Source organism: Gastrolobium bilobum, unplaced genomic scaffold (genome assembly GCF_033153095.1).
Source record: "Gastrolobium bilobum isolate Gb01-03AN ecotype WA unplaced genomic scaffold, APGP_CSIRO_Gbil_v1 utg14120, whole genome shotgun sequence".
In the NCBI taxonomy this organism is placed as follows: Eukaryota; Viridiplantae; Streptophyta; class Magnoliopsida; order Fabales; family Fabaceae; genus Gastrolobium; species Gastrolobium bilobum.
The window spans coordinates 340,535-362,674 of record NW_026897624.1 but is presented as its reverse complement, the minus strand read 5'-3'; the positions used below and the strand labels follow the sequence as shown (position 1 = coordinate 362,674).

The 22,140-nt window shown below is 36.6% G+C and overlaps 1 protein-coding gene across 1 annotated transcript in view; it reads left to right on the top strand.

The window, feature by feature from the left end:
- The first annotated feature begins 3,748 nt into the window (after nt 1-3,748).
- LOC133308707 (serine/threonine-protein kinase ATM-like) overlaps nt 3,749-22,140 on the top strand; it is a 30,400-nt gene continuing 12,008 nt past the window's right edge. Inside the window, exons 1-21 of the mRNA XM_061509386.1 lie at nt 3,749-3,907; nt 4,026-4,073; nt 4,203-4,307; nt 4,510-4,596; nt 5,642-6,075; nt 6,940-7,006; nt 7,079-7,153; nt 13,430-13,552; nt 13,713-13,877; nt 14,235-14,345; nt 15,386-15,537; nt 15,645-15,846; nt 15,958-16,005; nt 16,072-16,155; nt 16,369-16,452; nt 16,571-16,651; nt 16,763-16,852; nt 16,939-17,001; nt 17,238-17,378; nt 17,470-17,526; nt 17,658-17,717. Of these exons, the coding sequence (XP_061365370.1) occupies nt 3,749-3,907; nt 4,026-4,073; nt 4,203-4,307; nt 4,510-4,596; nt 5,642-6,075; nt 6,940-7,006; nt 7,079-7,153; nt 13,430-13,552; nt 13,713-13,877; nt 14,235-14,345; nt 15,386-15,537; nt 15,645-15,846; nt 15,958-16,005; nt 16,072-16,155; nt 16,369-16,452; nt 16,571-16,651; nt 16,763-16,852; nt 16,939-17,001; nt 17,238-17,378; nt 17,470-17,526; nt 17,658-17,717 (2,436 nt within the window). The remainder of the gene's footprint in view (nt 3,908-4,025; nt 4,074-4,202; nt 4,308-4,509; nt 4,597-5,641; nt 6,076-6,939; nt 7,007-7,078; nt 7,154-13,429; nt 13,553-13,712; nt 13,878-14,234; nt 14,346-15,385; nt 15,538-15,644; nt 15,847-15,957; nt 16,006-16,071; nt 16,156-16,368; nt 16,453-16,570; nt 16,652-16,762; nt 16,853-16,938; nt 17,002-17,237; nt 17,379-17,469; nt 17,527-17,657; nt 17,718-22,140) is intronic.

Below are 22,140 nucleotides of genomic sequence, written 5' to 3'. Positions count from 1 at the left end.
AACCAACTATAGACTTCTCTGGAGGAGCATAAACAAGGTCCCAAGTGCCATTGGTATGAAGTGCGGTCATCTCATCAAGCATCGCTTGGCGCCATCCTGGATGGCAAAGTGCTTCACCTGTGGTCTTAGGAATAGAAACAGAAGAAAGACTAGAAACAAAGGTGAAATGAGGAGGAGAAAGACGATCATAGCTCAAGAAGGTATAAAGAGGATAAGGGTTACGAGTAGTACGTGTACCTTTTCTTTGAGCAATGGGAAGAGCCTCTGGTGAAGGATCCGGATGGGAAGAATCAACTGCAGGGGGCAATGAGTCAGCAGGGGTCGAGTCGACTGGAGGTACTGTGTTACGACGCTGATAAGTGAGAAGTGGACGGTTCTCAGGTACTGGAGCAATAGGTGATTGCTTATCTGGAGTAGAAGCACCTGCATCTGGCAAAGACAAGTCAAGAAAAGGAACAGGAAGAACATGATCAACCTGATGGAGATGGGATAGAATTAAAGGGTTGTTGATCAAGAAATGTGACATCAGCGGAAACTAAGTAACGCTTGAGATCAGGAGAGTAACAGCGATAACCCTTTGAAGACGAGAATAACCAAGAAAAATGCATTTAAAGGCTTTGGATGTTAACTTATCCTTACCAGGAGTGAGATCATGAACAAAACAGGTACAACCAAAAACATGTGGGGATAGAGGAAAGAGAGGAACATCCGGAAACAATAAGTTATGAGGAATATCATTATTAAGCACAGATGAAGGCATGCGGTTGATGAGAAAGCAAGAAGCAAGGACTGCATCAGCCCAGAAGTGAAGAGGAACATGCATGTGAATAAGAAGAGTCCTGGCAATCTCAATGAGATGTCTATTCTTACGTTCAGCTACTCCATTTTGTTGTGGAGTGTGAGGACAAGTGGTTTGGTGTAAAGTACCCTGTGTGGCTAAGAAATGAGAAAAGTCAACAGAAACATATTCCTTAGCATTATCACTACGTAAAATACGAATAGAAGCACCAAATTGAGTATGAATTTTAGCAGAAAACCTTTGATAAATAGAAAACAACTCAGAACGGTTTTTCATTAAATAAATCCAAGTACAACGGGAGAAATCATCAATAAAGGTAACAAAATACCGAAACCTTAAAACAGACATACTTCGACTAGGACCCCAAACATCTGAATGAATAATTGAAAAAGGAGCATCAACTCGCTTATTGACACGATTAGCAAAGGAGGAGCGGATGTGATTTTCTTGCTGACATGACTGACAATCTAAAGTTGAAGACCGGATAAAAGAGGAATCATCTTCTGCAATTTCGCAAGACTAGGATGCCCAAGACGACTGTGGATGAGTTGTGGAGATTCTGTGAGAGAACAAGCAACTGAAGGACTCGGCACATCAAGGTAGAACAGACCCCGTGACTCACGGCCCACTCCAATCATTTTCCCCGTACCCGGGTCCTGCACAGAAACAAATTGGTTTGAGAATGTGACAATACAATTAAGAGAATTGATCAATTTACTAACAGATATTAAGTTATAAGGGATGTGAGGAATGTAATAGACAGATGTCAAGGTCAATGAGGAGGTTGGACAGATTTGTCCAATCCCATGAACGGAGGCCTTAGTTCCATCAGCAAGAGTAAAAGAGGGTAAATTTTCAGAATATGTAAGGGAAGAAAAGAGTTCCTTATTACCACAGAGGTGATCAGTAGCACCTGAGTCAAATATCCAAGGACCAAGTGATGCAGAATGAGAAACACAAGCAACAGGATTACCAGTTTCTGAAGCGGAGGCCTGAGATTGAGGAGAGGACTTCCTGAGAAGGGCCTGGAATGCTACATATTCTTCAGAGGAGAGAGAGACTGTACCATTTGAAGCAGTATCCGATTGAGCTATATTAGCAGCAAAAGAAGGTCGCATGTGAGGATACTTTGTGTAGCAGCGTTCCTCATAATGACCAAGTTGCTGACAGTAATGACAACGAGGTCGCTGACCACGTCTGACTGGACCTCCTGGGCCACGGCCTCCTGGGCCTCTACCACGACCACATCCACCTCCAATATTCCCGCGAAAATCAATACGGGAAACTAGAGCAGTAGAATCAACAGCAGAAGACGATGCAGGAGCAGATTTCTTATTCAAATGCAGAAGACGCTGATACGTCATGGATAGATCAGGCTCCCCACTAGTCAAGATAGTATCACGGACATTATCATATTCTTCGGGAAGGCCAGAAAGTGTGGCAACCATAAAGAGACGTTCCACCTGTTTCCGATATGCAGTAGCATCAGTAGGGTAAGGCAGCATATCCAAATATGCCTGCATCAAAGAGCGACTCTTGCCAATATATGTCTCCATCTGAATGTCGGATGATTTGCTCAATTCCATAAACTGGGAGATGATGAAATAGAGTTACTGAACATCATTAGTGTAGAGGTTTTTTGCTTCCTCCCATACTTCAGTGCAAGTTTGAAAGGAATAAAAGATATCCAAGACGATCGGATCAATGGATTGCCAGAGGATACTCAGAAGCTGGTTGTCAATCTTTTCCCAATCAGACTTGTCCTCCTTAGGGACATCAGTAGACTTAGTCGTGAGATGGTTCCCATATCCTTGTCCAAAGAACCAAACTCGAACAGAGGTGGCCCAGTTCTTGTAATTAACAGATCCCTTCAATTTTGAAGAGGTAATGGACCCAATATTGGTAGAGATGATATTGGGAGAATTTCTCACAGGAGGAGATGGAGACTTGACCTCCGAATGAATTGGAGGGTTTGCTGCCATAGTATTAAATCACAAAGATATAAACCGAATAAAGAGAAACGAACCTGATCACCAATCAAGAAGAGGTGCGCACAAAAAGTCAGACCCACAAAGAACCAACCACAGATCCAGAAAGAGGAGGAGAAGACGAGCTTCTCTGTCCAAGACCGGCCGGAAAAAGCCGCCGGAATAGTGCTCATGCGCCGGCAGAAGGTGGCGCGTGAAGCCCACGCGCAGAGAAGACTGGAGGCGCGTGAGAGAGCGTGACAACTCCGATGGTGGCCGGACTTCCACAGAGCAGGTCGCCGGGAGGAGAGGGTGCTGTTCGCGTTCATTCCAGACTGAAAACTCGCCGGAAAAGTACTCCGGCAGCCTGAACAGTGGCTGACGGTGGCTGATGGTGGCTCCGGTGACTGTTTGGGGATGTGGACACGTGCAGAAGATGCCTGGAGAGGACTTACTGTCCTTGATGTCTTGCCGGAAGAACGCACGACAAAGAAAAAATGACTCCTAAGCAGTGGGCTTAGGTTTTAAAGCGAAGAACAAGATTTCTAAGCGGAAGCGAGGGTTCCCAGAACGAAATAGCTCTGATACCAAGTTAAATGTAAAAGAATACGTTGTGTATTGATCTGTGTCAGGGAGTTACAATATATAGAGACCCTAATGGGCTTAAGTGTAAGGCCCAAACCTAATCCTAATACAGTGTAAGGCCCAAACCTAATCCTAATACAGTCAGAATATTTACGGATAAGACAGAATCCAATCATATCTAATCGTATCATATCTAATATTCTAACAATGACTAAGTAATCATTAGTTCGATCCTCACCGCCCCCATTCTGTTAATAAAAATAGTTAAATATTATGGAGTTTCTTAGCACAGATAAGTTGGGCTTGATGCATAATTCATCCTTCAAGTCCAATGAGCTCTCATGTGAGGGGGGCATGTTAGAGAAATATAAAAACTATTAATAGAGCTTCACCTAAAATGGTTCTTTACAAAAAAAACAATGATAGATGTGGTTTGATTTTGCAGAATTCAAGACCTTCAAGTTATAGCTCAAAAGCACGGTCCACTTCTGCAAAGGCAAGAGAATCTGCAGTTGAGTCAAGTGCCTTGGAAAAGTCACCATCCTCATGGGAGAAAGTATCAACTCATTTTCATTTTTGCATTCATAGAATTCATTGTTTCCTATAAGTCAAGTGCAATATATTTGTTTCTGGCTGAATTTAACACAATTTATGTTTTACTTTTATCTTCCAAGGTGTATTGGCTTTCCATTGATTATCTTCTTGTCGCTAAGTCAGCAGTTGTAAGTGGCAGATTGGCTGCATTTCATTTCTCTCTTGTTTTCAGTCTAGGTTCCAGTGTTATCTTTTTCTTTTCCTCTTAATTTTGTTTTTATAAATTTTGATTGCTTGTGCTTCTTTTCCTATTATAGAGTTGTGGATCATATTTTACTTCAGTGATGTATGTGGAACATTGGTGTGAAGAGCACTTTAACTGTATGACAGTTGGAGGTCCAGATTTCTCCCATAATGAAATGGTAAGTTGTACTGAATATTTTTGTATCGGATGTTTTTTTTTTTCCTTGGAGTATATTATATGTTACCCTATTTTAAGTATTTAATTTTTGTACTCTTGGTATATATATGAATTTGTAAACTGTTAATGGATATTGCCTAGGTTCATATTAATGCCGGTAACTAATTTACATATTTTATCTTTTTTGTCTTCTTGCACATCAGTTGCCAGATCATATTGAAATACTTGTCTCGGCAGTCAGTAGAATCAATGAACCTGATAGCTTATATGGAATCCTTCAGTCTCACAAGGTTAGTGAGCATGATTTTTCCTTCTAGTAGCTTTATCTCATAACCGAGTGGTGGGTAATATGTTGCCAAGAACCGATTTTTCCTTTTGGGAGCATGCTGCAGGCCCAGGAATGAAACTTTTTGTCTTCAACATGGAGCCGTTGAGGAAATTGTGTGACTAAATAGTCTACACAGAACTTGTATAAATCTACTTCCTTGTCTAGTCTGCAAGACTTACAGCACTACTTGTAGCTGTACAATAAGTACCAAATCACATATACCATGTGCCTAATGTACATAGTTACTCAAACTGGCTCGGATAGTAGAGAAGCATAGGCCCTCTCAAACATTGCCCTCATCCCTACCCTCACTAATCGAGGTTTAATGGGTAGTGGTTTTTTAATGGAGTTTGCAAGGATCAAACTTTTAACTTCTTGGTCTAATAGGCTCTAATACCAGGTAAAATTGGGGTTGGTGGAGGGGGAGAGGGAGTAGGATCAAGAGGGAAAACTCTCTGAAATCTGAATTGGAGTACATAGGTATAATTGACTTACACAGTCTACTGTACTAATTGCAATAAATTGTACAGCTGCAATGCAACTGTTAATTTAATGCAATAGCTATATACTACGAATATTTACATTAATACAATACATGTGACTAACAATCCTTTATGGGTTGGTTTTGAATTTGGATGAAAAAACCTACACAACTTTTTTATCTTTCCTTCCAGAGAAGAAAACAAGTATATCTGAGTCAATGAGCCAACAATTATGGAATAAATGACACCATGACAGTTAGTGTTGAGCTTCCAAAGAACTCGTCAAACAATGGGATGAGATGACAGATTTTTAGTCCTTGTCATCCATGAAAGCTTGATTGTAATACTGTGAAAACCACTGGCCAAAGAAAAGCCTTCATTTTGGAGGAGCTCTTCTTTGGGATAGTATATTTTTCCTTGCTTCTTTGTGGATTTAGGCTCATGTATTTTATTTCTCTGGTATGTTTTTTTTTTTTTTGCCTTTATCTCTTATTTTCTGTTTATATGGGTTGATTTAAATAATAGTTGACTTCTCAAATAATCACGTTCGAGCATGAGGGAAACTGGGGAAAAGCCCTTGAGTATTATGACTTGCAAGTGCGATCAGGTGTCTCGGTACAAAAAGATGGCAATTCTAGGAGTTTGTCATTGGAACAAACTGGACCAGCAAACCCTTCATGTTTTGCCTCAGAGGTAGATGAGATGAGGCAGAGTAGACCTTACAAAGGGTTGATTAGATCATTGCAGCAGATTGGCTGCACACATGTACTCGACTTCTATTGCCAAGGGTTGACATCAAGCAAAGACCAGCTTCTGCATGATTTAGAGTTTGCTGAATTGCAGTATGAATCCGCCTGGCGTGCTGGGAACTGGGATTTCTCTTTACCATGTGTAGTAGCTAGTTTTCCTCCTTCGACTCAGAATATCAAATATGATCATTTCAATGAAAATTTGCACAGGTAATATGGATACATTTATTCGTATGTTGATTTTAATTTGAAATCCATTTTTCAATTGCTCATTCTATTGGTTTTAGCTTCTACTGAAATATGTGTGTGTGGAAAAGTTACAAATAAGGAATTCTTGGTTAAAATAAATCCTGCTTAGGAATAAATTGTTACTCGTTAATCACCCTATGAACATCATTGACCTGTCAAGTACTTAATTGTTCATAAACTGCAAATATTTTTACCAAGAATTCCTTTTTGTTCTTGGTTAATAGACTTATGAGCTTCAAAGCGGAAAGGCCTGAACTAATCATAGTGCAGTGCAGTCATGACTCTCTAAAAATGTTCCTTTCCAGAATGCAAAATTATTTCTGCTCTCTATTTTACAGACAGACTCAAGTATTATGTGATAATTCACATGTATTCATTCCGGTAAATAGGCGTAACATGTTGGCTAGTTAAGATTCAATAAATGTGCTGTGCAATTAGTTAGTTATTAATCATGCTGCAGTGGGGGCTGGGGAAACCAAATACAGGTCTCGAGTGGGCTTGTGCCCCAGGCTGCATTCCCATCTATTACTTCTTTGACATGGTTTTGAGTGTTTTGCATGGTGTCCATGGTTGATTACTTTTGATGAATAATTATTAATGTAATCAGAAGGCATATCTTCTAAAATAGAATTTTTAGGTTGAAGACATTGACAAACTTTTAGTAACAACCAGTGCTCTGCTTTTTTAATTGTTTTTGGTACTAAGGATTGTAATTGTATCTATGCAGTGCACTTTCACTGGTCAATTATGAATGAAAGTCAATTTCTACCAATAGAAATAAATGTCTTTTTCATGAAAAGTGCGTCTAATTATTCTTATATTCAGTTGTTTAAGAGCACTCCAGGAGGGTGATTTGAGTGATTTCATGAGAAAACTTACGGATTCAAAGCAGGTAGTATTTGTTTCCTCAATTGTGTTGATGTGCTTGAGGACTATTCAATTATTAATGTTTAATGTGTTCTAGGAGCTTGTGTGGTCTGTTTCTCATGCTAGTGAAGAGAGTACTGAGTACATTTACTTGACTGTCATCAAACTCCAGGTACCTATTCATCCAATTTGTTGATCCTTAACATGAAATCTATTGCCACTACATCTATGTTTCATAGCACTATCTGTGAACCTATTTGGATCCTACCCTACATAATTGGGTTGGGTTGAATATTAATGTTTTCAGGTCAACCTGGTCGAGACTACGTTAATTAAGCCAAGTGATGGTCCTTGGACTCTTCTGGTTCTTTCACCCATGAATATTTTTTCCAATTCATAAGCTTTTACACCCAAAATTTGGTTTTTACTAGTTCTTTTGGATGGTGAGACACCATTTAAAGCTGGTGTCTGCATTTGAATTGTGATACTTAACAGGAACTAGTCTTCTTCTTTTTTAATAAATGAAGAAATTCTTTAAGACGCAGAGAAAAAGAGAGATTGTAGGAAATTAGGATTAGAATCTTTCCACTTTTATTTCTTATTAATTAGTGATTGATTTTTTCCTTTAATAGGAATTTGAATTTTGAATTTGCTTCTATAAATAGGATAGGGCTGATGACTCATTGCTGAGTCATTCTTATTCATTTTTTTCTCATTTACTCTTGTATAAATACCTCCTATCAGTGTAAATCAAATGTATCAATTCAGAAAAACCTTTGTTTTACATCTTTCAATATGGTATCAAGACCGGGTTCGTTCCTCCCCTAGATCAGCCATCTTCAAAGCTGGGAACACTATTCCCGTCCTAGCTCTAAAAATGAAAAGCCCTTCATTTTTTTATTTTTCTGCTATGTCCCAGCCAAACATGCACTGTTCAGAACACTATTCACGCCAGAAACATTGTTCATCGCCGGAGACACTGTTCATTGAATCTCACACAATTGGTTCTTGTAACACCCCAAATTTCTAACAAATTATAATAATAATAATAATTTTATAAATAACTGCAAAATTCAAAATAACCAAATTTGGGAAATGTTATCGCCGCACTTGTACTATGGACAAGCGCAAGGCTAAAATTTATTACAACAAAAGAATAAAAAAATAAAAGTAAAGACTAAGTTCAATAAAAGAAATATATCTTATATATTTATTGAAGCTCAAAAAAAAAAAATTTAAACCCTAGAGCTAGCTAGAAATATCTGAGTCGTTATCCTCACTGCCTTTAGAACCTGTTTCACTAAAGTCTGCTCCCCCGAAGGATCATTTCAGTCAAACAAACGCAAACACAAAAGTCAGCAGGGCTGGTAATCTTAATCAAAAACAAACATATAACTTAATATAAAAGATGAAATCAAATAACAGCTAACTCAAATAGTAATTCAATATTCATCATATATAATTAAATCTATTATTATAAATTATCTTTATTAAATTTCTTTAGTGGGAAGAGAACCATGGTAGATCCGGAAAACCCTGCCAGTCTACCCTGTGACCCGGGAAACCCCTGTCAGTCACAAATAATCAAATTGGTCATAATCAAAACATTTTTTCCTAGTGTGCACACCTTCTCCCAAAGTTGCTACTAGTATCCCGGAAAACCCTGTCAGACACCATTTTGGGAAGAACGGATAATATCTGTTCACATCGTATAAATATATTGGAGGTATAAAGACCAAAGGTTGTGTTCATCACTTTAGGAAGTATCATCCCAAAGCTATCCTCCCACTAATTAATTAATTACAATTACACACAATCATCAAAGTTCAATCTTGTCACAATTCTTATAATTGGAAAATTTCCTCATCAATTTAATAAAGAGTATAATTTCAATTGTCCAAGAATATCAAAATTTTCATTATCCAATCATATCATAATTTTTCAAATCATAATCCAAATATTCAATAACTAGTAGGGCCCAAATCATATCATCATTCAAGCATCTATTAAAATAAAATTCAAATCCAATCATATCAATATTCATAATTCAATCATATCCATCAAATAATCCAATTATTTCTATTTATTATCATTAAAGGGTTAAAATTTAATTTAAATAATTATATTTAATTCAATTATTAATACCAATTTATCCTATTAATTCCTAAAGTTTAAAAAAAAATTAATTTAAATACCCTAAGAATTACATTTTTGAAATGAAACCATCCTAAAATTTTTTAGGGATTAGGATTACATATACAAATTTTCATATATATATATAAAAAAAATTAAGCTAAGGGAACCTAGGAACTCCAAATTTCATATACAAAAATATTCTAAGAGAACATAGGGATTAAGATTACCTGGCCTTCGTTTTCGCTAACTTCTAGAAGAAAAAGAATAATTTGGGGCAAAGTATCGGTTGGTAACCAAAAGAATATAAAAATAAAATAAGCTTTTGAAGTAAGAAGAGAGAGAGTAGTAGAGGAGAAGAAGAGTAGAGGAGAAATGTTGAAAAGTGAATTGGTTTGGTTAGGCTAAGCCTCTATTTATAGTTGAAGTTTTGGGCTCGGATATGGGTTTCATGCAATCATTTCCTTATTCTTCATTGATGTATCTGGCTCAGATATTGGCTTCATACACTATTTCCTTTTTATTCTTAATTTCTTATGGCTCAGAATATCGCTAACTCATTACTAACTCATTATTGACTGAATGCTAACTCATCATATCTAATCAAATTACTAATCAAACATTAATGCATAAATAATCAATCAATTAATAATTCAAACAACACACACACATTATTATTATTATTACTAATTTATAATTTATTACTATTATTAATTTATTGTATTATAAATTACTATTATTTTTCTAGAATATTACAGTTCTACCCTCTCTCTTCATTCATGGCTTCCTCGGATCGTTCTTACGCTTCCTCGTCTTCCCCCAATACTCAATCCTCTGGAGACAACTTAGCCATGCAGATCACTAGTCACCAGTGTAACAGTAAGAATTTCCTGCAAAAAGTTGGTCATCTAGGAAAAGGGTAAGATGGGTTATTTCAACGGGAAGATTAAAAAACCTGCCAAGATGCTCTTGGTTATGAAAATTGGGAGATTAATAACTCCTTGATAATAGCGTGGTTGACCAATTCCATGGAACCCCATATCAGCCGAACCTATTTGTTTCTCGATACCACCAATGTCAAACCAAATTGTTTTAACAATAGTGCTAAATCTTCTAAACCAAGCTCTTGGAGATTGTTTAAGTCCATATAGAGATTTGCGGAGAGATAAAGTAGGCCACAAGACTCCCCTTGAACAACAAATCTAAGAGATTGCTTTATACAAACTTACTCAAACAAATCATCATGGAGAAAAGCCTTCTTGGTATTCAGTTGATAAAGAGGTAATGATGAATAGAACTCATAAAAACAGGCGAGCAAATGCCATTTTCGCCACTGGGAAGGTGTCCCCGTAATCAAGCCTGAAAATGTATTCTTTTTTTCCACTAAACAAACCTTGAGACGATTCACTTAACCATCAGGTCTGACCTTAACGGTGAATATCTATTGACATCCGACAATGGACTTCCCAAGAGGAAAAAGAATGAGATCCCAAATATCACTACTTGAATTACACACATTTCATCAAATATAGCCTGTTGCTCATTGGGATAAAGCCTCGCCTGCAATCATAAGAATAAACACAAGAGACATGGAAGAAAGACAAGAAAAATGTGAGAAAGGTAGACAATGATAACTCAAAACAACAATTGGGATAGGGATTACAAGTAGATAGAATTCCTTTGCAGAGAGCAATGGATAGGTTCATGTCAGAAGGTAAGATCGGAGCAAGAGGCGAAGAAGGTGCTGGAATAGAGTCCGCATGGACCTCATTTACAGCAATAGCTGAGACAATCTCAAGCGGTGAATTTGGAAGTGGCTAACGATAATAGGCCTATATAAGGCGAATAAAAGCCTGGTCATCCTAAGTTGGTGTAAATTGGAGTTGTGGTGTCAACTCAATGGAAGACGAAAGATGTAAAGCAATAGAGATGAACTCAAGAGTGAATGAAGTAGACTCGAAAAAGGGAATTGACTCAAAGAAGGTAACATTATCCGAGATCAAAGAGCAACATAGCAAGAGAGTAACACCTATAATTCCTATTGTTTCCAATGCTACATGAACTATTGTTTGTTATTTCCAATACTGGAGTAGCTTATAACACTCTTCAACTACCAACTCCATCCTGAGTTTCACATAGCTCAATGCCACCTCCACCACGAACACTGCCATGAAGCTTGCCGTCACATAGTATCCAATCCATTCGCAATTCACACTGAATGGTCCCCTTGGCTTTGATTGTTTCAACACCAGCATTCACATATTTGGGTACAACATCTCCATGATACATCAGACAATCTGCCATGTCTTTTTCATGGCAAGGTTCACACTTGGCCATCAATATGATAGAAGACAAGGTTACCCAGAAAAAAAAATGTTTCCAATCATCGATTTGAACCCTAGACAAAATAGAGGAGAAGAAGACTAATCAAATGACACCAGTACGGATCGGAACAGGAACTAGCACGACGGCGCGTGGCTTACATGTGAAGAACAACGACGAGTGGGGGCGTGTGAGACAGGCCTGCAGAGCTGTTTTAGGCGCGTGGAAGCGCGTGGGTGGTCAGACTCTGGTGGGCCTTCTTGGAACTTATAAATCGGCTTATTATAATTTCGATGGTATAAGTATTGGCCGGATAAGTCGCCTAAAATATTTTTCGGCGGCCGCTGACGACGGTGAATGACTGGGATTCGACCAGTTTTGGCCTTCTAGAGTGACTGGTCCCCTTACTTTGTTGTTAGGGCTTTGTAGGAAGAGACAACAACTTTAACAATGGCTGGACTTTGAGTTTTCCAGCGATGTGCTACGAGTTTGATGGTGGTTGTGGTGGCTAGGCTTTCTCAGGACCAACCTGCTCGATACCATGTTTAAATATGAAAAAATTGGTTTTTTCTTAATTGATACACACTGATTTACATTGATGGGAGTATATATACAAGAGTAAATCAGAAAAAATGGATAAGAATGACTCAGTAATGAGTCATCAGCCCTATCCTATCTAATCATTAATTAATAAGGAATAAAAGTGGAAAGATTCTAATCCTAATTTCCTACAAAGAGAAGAGAAATAGAGAGAGAGAAGAAAAATAAATAAAAAGAGGAAAAAAACTAGTTCGATTCATGAACTAGTTTTCAGTTCAAGAACTAATTTTTAAAAGTAGTTCAGTTTAAAAATTCGTTTGTAAAAATTCAATTTTTTAAGTGTAGTGTTTTCCGTGGTTCTTTTGCAAACTTAAAAAGAAATAAAAAAACTAAAGTAAAAATAAAAGAGAGTAAAAATAAAAGAAAAAAAATAAAATAAAGTAAAAATAAAAGAGAAAAATACATAATAGAAAAAAGAAAATAAAAGAAAAAGAGAAATAAAAAACTTAAAAAAATAAAGTATTAAAAATAAAGATAAAAGAAGGACCAAAATAAATAAGGAAAAATAGAGAGAAAAAAAATAAAAAATAAGAGAAGAAGAAAAAAAAACAAATCGGTTCATGGTTTTTTGAACTAGTTCATTTTTTAAACTGGTTTTGAAAACCAGTTCAGTTCATGAACTGGTTTTTCAAAAATCAGTTTTTATTAACTGCAGTTCAGCTCACAGTTCAGTTTAGTTTTTTGGTTCTTTTGCACATCACTAAGCCCTGCTCATCTTTGTCTCGGATGCATTCTTGCCCTTGTCTTTGTCTCAAATGTGGTTTGGACACGCCGGACTTTGTCCAAGACATGCACTCTGACTCATGTCTTTGATGTGGACTAGCCACATATGCAATTGGGGCAGTCTTTCTCTTGGTTAACTTTGAGTTTTTCAAAAGGTCATTTGTAACAAGCTTAAAACTTAGTTTTATCTTGAGGGGGAGTATTAACATATATGAAAAATGTCATATAATTTTTTGGATATATCATAGAGTAGTTTAAGGTATCTTATATGATCTTTTAAGAATAGTTTCCTTTCCTTTCTGTATCTAATTAGGATAGCATTAGTACAAATAGGGATAATGCTTTGTAGCTCTTATCATATCAATACCACATCAAGTTAATACCAATTTAATATTATTTAATCTTTATTCTCTCTTTTCTTCTTTTCTTACCTAAATCCGAATAGTTTCAAAAATTGCAAACAAAATTAAATTTTAGAAATGCTTGATTACCTGAAGTTACTTAAATTTATAACGAACTTTATTAGCTCTAGAAATTTGTAGAATTTCAATCGTCAGTAGCCTTTTGATTCATTAAAGAATGTTTTATGCTTATATATATATTTATTTAAAAAAGTAAGTTTGTGAGGTTGTTTTCCTTTTTATCTATAATATTATGATCATTTTGACAGATGCTTTATCATCTTGCCATTGCTTGGGATTTACGCTGGACCACTTTTCAAGATAATAGCACAATGTTCTGTCTGCAGAAGCAAAATGTGTCTCTTGAGCCAGTGATTCCTTCCATTAAACAGGTATCTAGTGTATCTGGGCCCTGCAAGGCAGAAACATTTTTTTCACTGTCTACAATATATTGTAGAACTCAGCCAGTGATTCCTTCCATTAAACAGGTATCTTTCAGAATATTTCTTTTCATTGTTTTTGATGTCTTCGTCTATTTTTATTGGCAACTAGTTGTCATGGCTGGATATGGATTGGTCCTCAATTTTGCAACGGACACAACTGCATATGAATTTGCTAGAACCATTTATAGCATTTCGACGAGTGCTACTTCAAATTTTAAGTTGTAGAGATTGTATGTTGCAGCATCTTCTGACGTCCACCACCACACTTCGTAAGGTATATCACCATTGTTAATAATAAGCCTCCTCTTAATAACTTAAGCTTTTGGGAGATTTAGTCCTTGACATGTTACAAGAGCTTAGAGCCTTTTTAACCAGGTGGTGAGGAATCTAATCCTTGCCATTGCCATACTAATTAAAATTAAATTTTAGCTCATAAAGTAGGCCTGCGCATTGTGTGTTCACACTACAAGCTCAAGGCTCTTGCGTAAGAGGGTATATTACATGTATGAATTTATTATTAGGCCTCTAGGTAACAGTTTAAACTTTTAGGAGAGTTGATCCTTGACAATTATCATAAAGTCATAATTCAATTCCAGTTTATTTTTCTTATATGCTATTCTCCATTTTACAGGGATCTAGGTTCTCTCAAGCAGCCGCTGCTTTGCATGAGTTTAAGTTCCTTTCTGTTGAAACCAAAGGGCAATATTCATCCTTATATTGGATAGGACGGGTAAGGGGGCTGGTATGGCTTTGTGTATGCTTGTATCTGGAGATCGACAGCTGCAGTTTTCCTCAACATGAATTCTCAAGAATAGTAGTTTCGTGCTTTTGCACTAGAGCACAAATTCACCGAACCACACTTTAGATGAAAATGAATTTGAAATATGATTGCATATCAAGTGTGACAAGCAATTGTTTTTCTTTTTATGTGGGAAATTATTTTCCTAAACTATTAGGTTGTGTTTTGATTGACCAATTTAAAAAACAGGGAAATTTGATCTATAGAGAAATTGAATTTCTGCTATTCAAATACTTCAATTTTTAAAATCATTTGTTGGATAATTCCTATTGAAATCAAAATTTCATTACAATGAGAAGAAACAGGCGAGAACGTATTGGCTTTGTTCATGCTATAACAAATGAAAAATTCGGTTATGGAATTTGATCAATGTGTGGGCCTTACAAAGAGAAGCCAAAGCTTCAGTAACAAGATATGAATTTGACCTCTGATGATTGAGAGAGAGAGAGAGAGAGAGAGAGAGAGAGAGAGAGAGAGAGAGAGAGGAGGTATAAATGCTCTGGAAAAAGAGGGACAACTACACCACCTCTGTCCTGAATGATGAAGCAGAGAGCGAGAGGGAGGCATGAATGCATGCTTAATGAAGAGTTCAGAGGATTTCACAATTTCCACATCTTGATACTGTATTTCATATTCCCTCTATTTTATAATAAAATCACCAATAAAAATGCTGCATAAATTTTAAGACTCTTTGATCAGATATCCAAAAAATAAATTTTAGTGCAAATTATTTCAAATCCCCTAAAACATTACATTCCCTCCATAAAATTCTCTATCCAAACACTCTTATGCTATGTGCTTTATAAGACCAAGCTTGGTAGAATGGGATTGTTGTCCATTATAAGTGTTAAATACTACAAATTTAATGCAACAAATTGTTTTATGCTTGTTTGCTTAGACTTTGCTTAAAAATGAGTCAGCAGTAGTATTACTGTTATCATCCGTGCCAAGTATATCTGATTAATATAACTTCGAAATGGCAGCTTGAAGAGGCAAAGCTTTTCCGTGCTCAAGGTCAAAATGAGATGGCTATCAACCTCGCAATGTATATATCACAAAATTATCATTCCAATGAGGAGGCTTCAGATGTATATCGGGTGATTGGGAAGTGGCTGGCAGAAACCAGATCTAGCAAGTTATTGGACAAAACTTCATTCTGTGTAACATTTTAATAATATATTTCCTTTTCATGCCTGATTCACTAAGTTCTTATTTTCCCCCTGTTTTGCTGTAAAATTGCAGCTCAAGAACAATTTTGGAGAAGTTTTTGAAGCCCGCAGTCTCTATTGCTGAGGATGCAAACACTACAGGCAAGAAGGCCATGGAAAGGAAATGTCAGACCAATTTTCATCTTGCACACTATGCTGATGCTTTATTCAGGAGCCATGAAGAAAGGCTTAACTCTAATGAGTGGCAAGCAGCAATGCGCTTAAGAAAGCATAAGGTACCTAATTGACTAATTCGAATAAACAGTCTAAGGGAAATTATAAGATAATAGGATTTATACGTGACGATAATGCTATTGCTTATGATCATGTTATTGTTGACGCTGCAGACAGTAGAGTTGGAAGCACTCATAAAAAGATTAAGGACTTCAACAAAGGTAGCTATAGATTTATTTTCCCTGCCTCATTCTCTGATGCTCTAACACATATATTACATAATTTAGGGGGAGAAAACTGACTACTCCATGAAAATCCAAGAACTGCAAAAGCAAGTAGCAATGGACAAGGAAGAAGCCCAGAAATTACAGGTATTTATTTTGTCTGATCAGTTAGGAATTTTTATGTAATTGTGTGTGCAAGATAGAGAAAATCTAACTATTATATTTAATCTCAGTGTCTGTTGCGTAAATCTAACTATTTCAAATTGATAGAGAAAGTCCATCTTTTCCCCTTATTCTTGTCCCAACCCCATAACTATAATATGTAGTAAATATAAGTCACCCTGTCTTTCAACATCTCAGGATGACCGGGATAATTTTCTTAGTCTGGCATTGGAGGGATACAAACGTTGTTTAGTCATAGGTGACAAGTATGATGTGAGAGTGGTATGTAATTGCTCTCTGTTTCCTTCGCTACTATAGATTCATACTTATACACTATATGTAGACATTGTTAGTGTTGCAAGGTGATCTGATTTCCTTTGACAAGTTTATTTTCTTTCAGGTGTTTCGAATAGTTTCCTTGTGGTTCAGTCTTTCTTCTCGAAAAAATGTTGTAAATAGCATGCTTAGCACAATTGATGAGGTATGCAGTAAACCATTGTCAATAAATTAGTCTGATTTGTGTGATTTTTCACCTTTTCAAGACTGTATTTGTGGGTTTTGTATGTTGATTGCATTTGAATGTGTTTTGTAGGTTCAATCTTTCAAATTTGTACCTTTAGTATACCAAATTGCTTCTAGAATGGGTAGCTCAAAGGATGGTCTGGGACCTCTTAATTTCCAGGTTCTGGCTTCACCAGTACTATAAGCTTCCTTTCAATGTTTTTCATTTTTCCTTTCATTTATTTGATATAGACATGAACCATGCAGTTTGCATTGGTTTCTCTTGTGAAGAAAATGGTCATTGATCATCCATACCATACAATACTTCAAGTACGTACCTTTTATCTGTCTTCAAGCAGTTGTTTTACTTGCCATTTCAATTCATTTTATTTGATTTTCAAAAGTAATATTTGGGATTATTTTCTGGCCATTTTTTTTTCAATGTGAAAGTGTATATTTACCTTTTTCTTCTTTTTCATTTCAATTTTTGGATGTGTTTTTAATGCATTGCTACTAACATTAATCGTCAGATGAAACAATATTTTAATTATCTGTTTTTTACTTAGCTTCTGGCTCTGGCAAATGGTGACCGTATCAAGGACAAACAGCGTAGTAGAAGTTCATTTGTGGTCGATATAGACAAAAAACATGCAGCAGAAAACCTTCTAAAGGAGTTGTCATCTTATCATGGAGCTATCATACAACAAGTAATATAACTCTCTGTTTTATTTTATATTTTCTCCTGTTAGGTTCAATTCTCAATCAATTATCTTAAAACTGTCCGTGTTACATATATAGATGAAGCAAATGGTTGACATTTATATCAAACTTGCTGAGATGGAAACAAAGAGAGAGGTGACTCATTTTAATATTTCCTGTCCCTTCTTACTTGTGACCATAAATTTATTTCAGGATTAATTTCTATCACTGACTTGCAATCTGAAATATGTATTTTGCACAACTTCCTGATTGAATTATTTATGCAGGATACCAATAAAAGGATGACACTACCAAGGGACTTACGTAATCTCCCGGTGCTTGAACTTGTAAGTGGCTTGCTAAATGTATATCTGTGTGATCATGAAGCTTTCAGGTTGATGCAATGATTGAATGGTGATTTAGGGAAACTTATGGCAATTGGGAAACGTGAAAAAATGGTAACTTGAAAGGAGAAAATATGAATATATTATTGATACTCATGAAAGCATGTACAAGGTTACAATATTTATAGAGAAACTAATGAGCCTAAAACAGTAAACACAAGTCCCTAACATAAACTGTCTAAATCCTAAACAAATCTGGCTAATAAAGGAAATAAATAATTACATATAATTTTCAATATTCACAATACTCCCCCTCAAGCTGAAGAATTGATGTTTATCATTCCCAGCTTGTCAATAAGTTCTTGAAATCTGTCTGTGGGAAGTGCCTTGGTCAAGACATCAGCTAGTTGACAACCATAGGGAATATAAGGTGTAGTAATTATTCCGCTGTCTAGTTTTTCTTTGACGAAGTGACGGTTGATCTCAATATGCTTGGTTCTGTCGTGTTGAACGAGATTGTGAGCTATATAGATGGTTGATTTATTATCACACAACAACTTCATAGGTCCTTCACATCTTATTTTGTGATCATCTAGAATAATCTTTATCCATTATAATTCACAAATTGGGTCATGGCTTGAAACTCCTCCTCAGCACTTAATCTAGCAATCATATTCTACTTTTAACTTCTCCTTGTTATCAAGTTTCCATATAGAAACATACAATAGCCTGAGATTGACCGTCGGTCCGTTACGGACCCATCATAATCATCGTCAGTATATACTTCCAAGGATAGATGTCCCCCTCTCCGAAATAGTAGTCCTCTACCTAAAGTGGCTTTAAGATATTGGAGAATTTTGTTTATTGTGTACATGTGTTTCTCCCTTAGGTCATGCACAAACTAACTAACAATGCTAACTACATTAGATCAAGTCTAGTATGAGTAAGATATATCAATCTTCCCTCTAGTTGTTGGTATTGTCCTTTGTCAACAAGATTTCTCCTTTTTACTCCCTAGTTTGTGATTTTGCTCAATTGAGGTACTAGAAGGTTTACGTCTAAGCTTTCCCGCTTCTTTAAGAGGGTCAAGGATATACTTTCTCCGACATATAAAGATACCTTCTCATTAATGGGCTATCTCAATCCCAAAGAAGAATCTCAATTTCCCGAGATCTTTGACTTTAAATTCACCTGTCAATTTTTCTTGCAAAACGCGTTTCTCAATTATATCATCTCCTGTGATAATAATATCATGAACATAAACCAGGAGAATAGTGATCTTACTTCCTTGGGAGTGTTTGAAGAAGAGCATTTGATCTTCTTCACTCTTTTGTATCCCAGTGATACCATAACCTTGGTGAATCTCTCAAATCAAGCACGTGGAGATTACTATTCGTACAAAGCTTTCTTCAACCTCCAAACTTTGTTTTCTCCATTTGTGGAGTCAAATCCCAGTGGGATCGTCATATAAACCTCATCTTCTAGCTTGCCATTGAGAAAGGCATTCTTCACGTCAAATTGATTTAAGTCCCAATTATAGTGAGCAGCAACAGACGATAAAGCTCTCAAGATGTTCATTTTGGCTACCGGAGCAAATATTTCCTCATAATCAATGCCATTTGGCTGGGACAGAACTGAAAAAGAAAAAAGGCTTTTGATTTTTAAAGCTGACATAGAGTGTTTTAAGGAAGTGGTCGGATAGTGTTTTATGGTACGAGAACAGTGTTCCCAGCCTTTAAGATGGCTGATCTAGGGGAGGAAATAACCCGCTCTTGATACCATATTGAAAGATACCAAACAAAGATTTTTCTGAATTGATACTTTTGATTTATGTTAGAGTATAGTATAAACCATTAAAGAGGTCCTCACCTAATAGCTTAAGTTTTTAGGTTGAATTGGTTCTTTACATTGTATCAGAGCCCAGATGTCCCGGGTTTGATTCTCGCCGCCCCCCATTTTCTTTGAGGAAGTTCTTAGTACAGGTAGGTTGGGCCTGATGCATTATTCACCTTTCAAGCCCAATGGGCACTCTTGTGAGGAGACGTGTTAGAGTATAATATAAACCATTAAAGGGACCCTTACCTAATAACTTAAGCTTTTGAGTTAAATTGATTCTTTACAATTTACACTAGTAAGGGGTATTTATACAAGAAAAAATGGATAAGAATGACTCAACAATGAGTCATCAGTCCTATCTTATCTATAGAAGCAAATTCAAAATTCAAATTCCTATTAAAGGAAAAAATCAATCACTAATTAATAGGAAATAAAAGCGGAAAAATTCTAGTCCTAATTTCCTACAATATAATATTTTTTAGATATTTTAACTCTCCCTCAAGCCTTACCTTACTAAGATTTAAGCTTGTAATGAGTCCTTTAAAAAATGGAAAAATAACCAACTGCATATGGGACAAAGACCAACGAGGCTAGACTGCAACCAGAACAAGGACAGGTTGGGCCATATTGCATTTGGGTCAAGGATTGGCAGGGCCATACTATATCTGGGACAAGGACAACACAAATGCAGTAAAGAACTATTTTAACCCAAAAATTTAAGCTAGTAAGTGATGGACTAACAATTAATGGGGCCAGACTGCAATTGGAACAAGGTCCAAGAAGAGGAGGCTGGGATGATGTGTAATGCATTTTCATGTGCAGTGGAGTGGCCACTGGAGACGATGACGGGCAGAGCATGAAATTGGCGTGTGTGGATGTGTGGCTGGCTGGATCACTGTGGGCAATAATGGATACGCTGGCTGGGTAGAGTTGCTCCAAATTCGGAGGTCACTGGCCAAAAAAGATGCTAGAAATTTTTTCCGGCAAAGGTGGTTAGAGATGCTGCCGGTGGCAGCCAGAAGACACTAGACTGCTGCCAGAATTGTACATGTCTTTGGGCAGTAGCTAACGATTAAGAGAAAGTTGCTAGGAAGACAAAACGACAAAGTGGCAATTGGAGATGGTGGCAACAGACTAAGGAGCAATGGTGGCCAAGAAGGTGACATGACCCAAAAGCATAATAGTGATGGAACGAGTACTGAAGATGATACCGTTCTAATACTATGTTGAAATAATAATGATTTAGGTATAAAAGGAGGAAAGATGGAGAGAATAAAGACTAAATATTTTATATTATAATGTAATGCAAAAGACAAAGTAATAAGTCTTATTGTTGTAAATAATAGTTATTTATTTATTTATTTGTTGTATTGGGCTTAGCCCATTAGGTCAAGAATTCTAGGTCATGTATTCTCTATAAATAGAGAACCCTTTGTACAGATTATTTACAATTCAATAATATATTTCATTACCCTTTTTTCAAGTTGGTATTAGAGCCTCGATTCTGAGGGCTCTGCTTCCGCAAATCACCGTCTTCAAAAATCAAACCCTATTTGCCTCTCGCCACCACAAAGCCGTCGCCGGAAAAAAATTTCCAGGGACCTTTTGAACTGTGAAGACCCTTGTTTCACTCTGTTTTCTTAGATCTATTATTCTACGGAGGTTTCTTTTTCATCAGACGACCAGAATAGCTCCACACACACAAAAAAAAACGCGGTACTGTTCATCGCGCACTGTTCACGCGGTACTGTTCACGTGGTACTTTTCATCGGGTACTGTTCACCAAAAAAAAAAATTCTGCTTGGTTTTGTCTCTGATCTGACGTCGTTTGGGTGTACGTTGTGTGCTTTTTGGTGCTATTTTTCACTCTCTCTTATCACTATGGCCAATTTAGAAGATGGTTCGATTATTACACAGTCTCCACATGTCTCTGTGTGAATATTCAGCAAAGGGAGTTGGATCAGCTTAAACCCGCTATTGATAATATGTGTAAGCCATCTGACCGTTCTTTGATCTTGTCTGGTAAGAACACCTTCTTGTACTGATTTTAAAACCTCATGAATTTTGGATTCTGGTGCAACTGATCATATGACTTGTCGTACTGAGTTTTTTCTTTCTTATCATCCTATTGTTGGTAGTCATACTATATCTGCAGCTGATGGATCCTATAAATCAGTTATTGGTTCTGGTAACATTCAAATTCAACCTTCCTTGTTTCTTAAAAATGTTCTTTATGTTCCTCATCTTTCTACTAATCTTATCTCCACTCAAAAACTTACAACTGATTTGAATTGTTCTATCACATTTTTTCCCTTCTCATTGTGTTATTCAGGATCTTACCACGAAGAAGACAATTGGAGTTGCTAATGAGCAGGATGGGTTGTATTATCTCCTTCCAGAACATGCTATAAATGATAGCAAAAATCAGTTATTAATGACACGTCATCCTTCTACTGCAGAGTCTATGATTTGGCTCCATCACAAGCGTCTGGGGCATCCACCATTCAGTCTATTGAAGTCAATGTTTCCTTCTCTGTTTCTAAATCAGTCAGTTGAGACCTTCCATTGCGCTGTTTGTGAATTTGCAAAA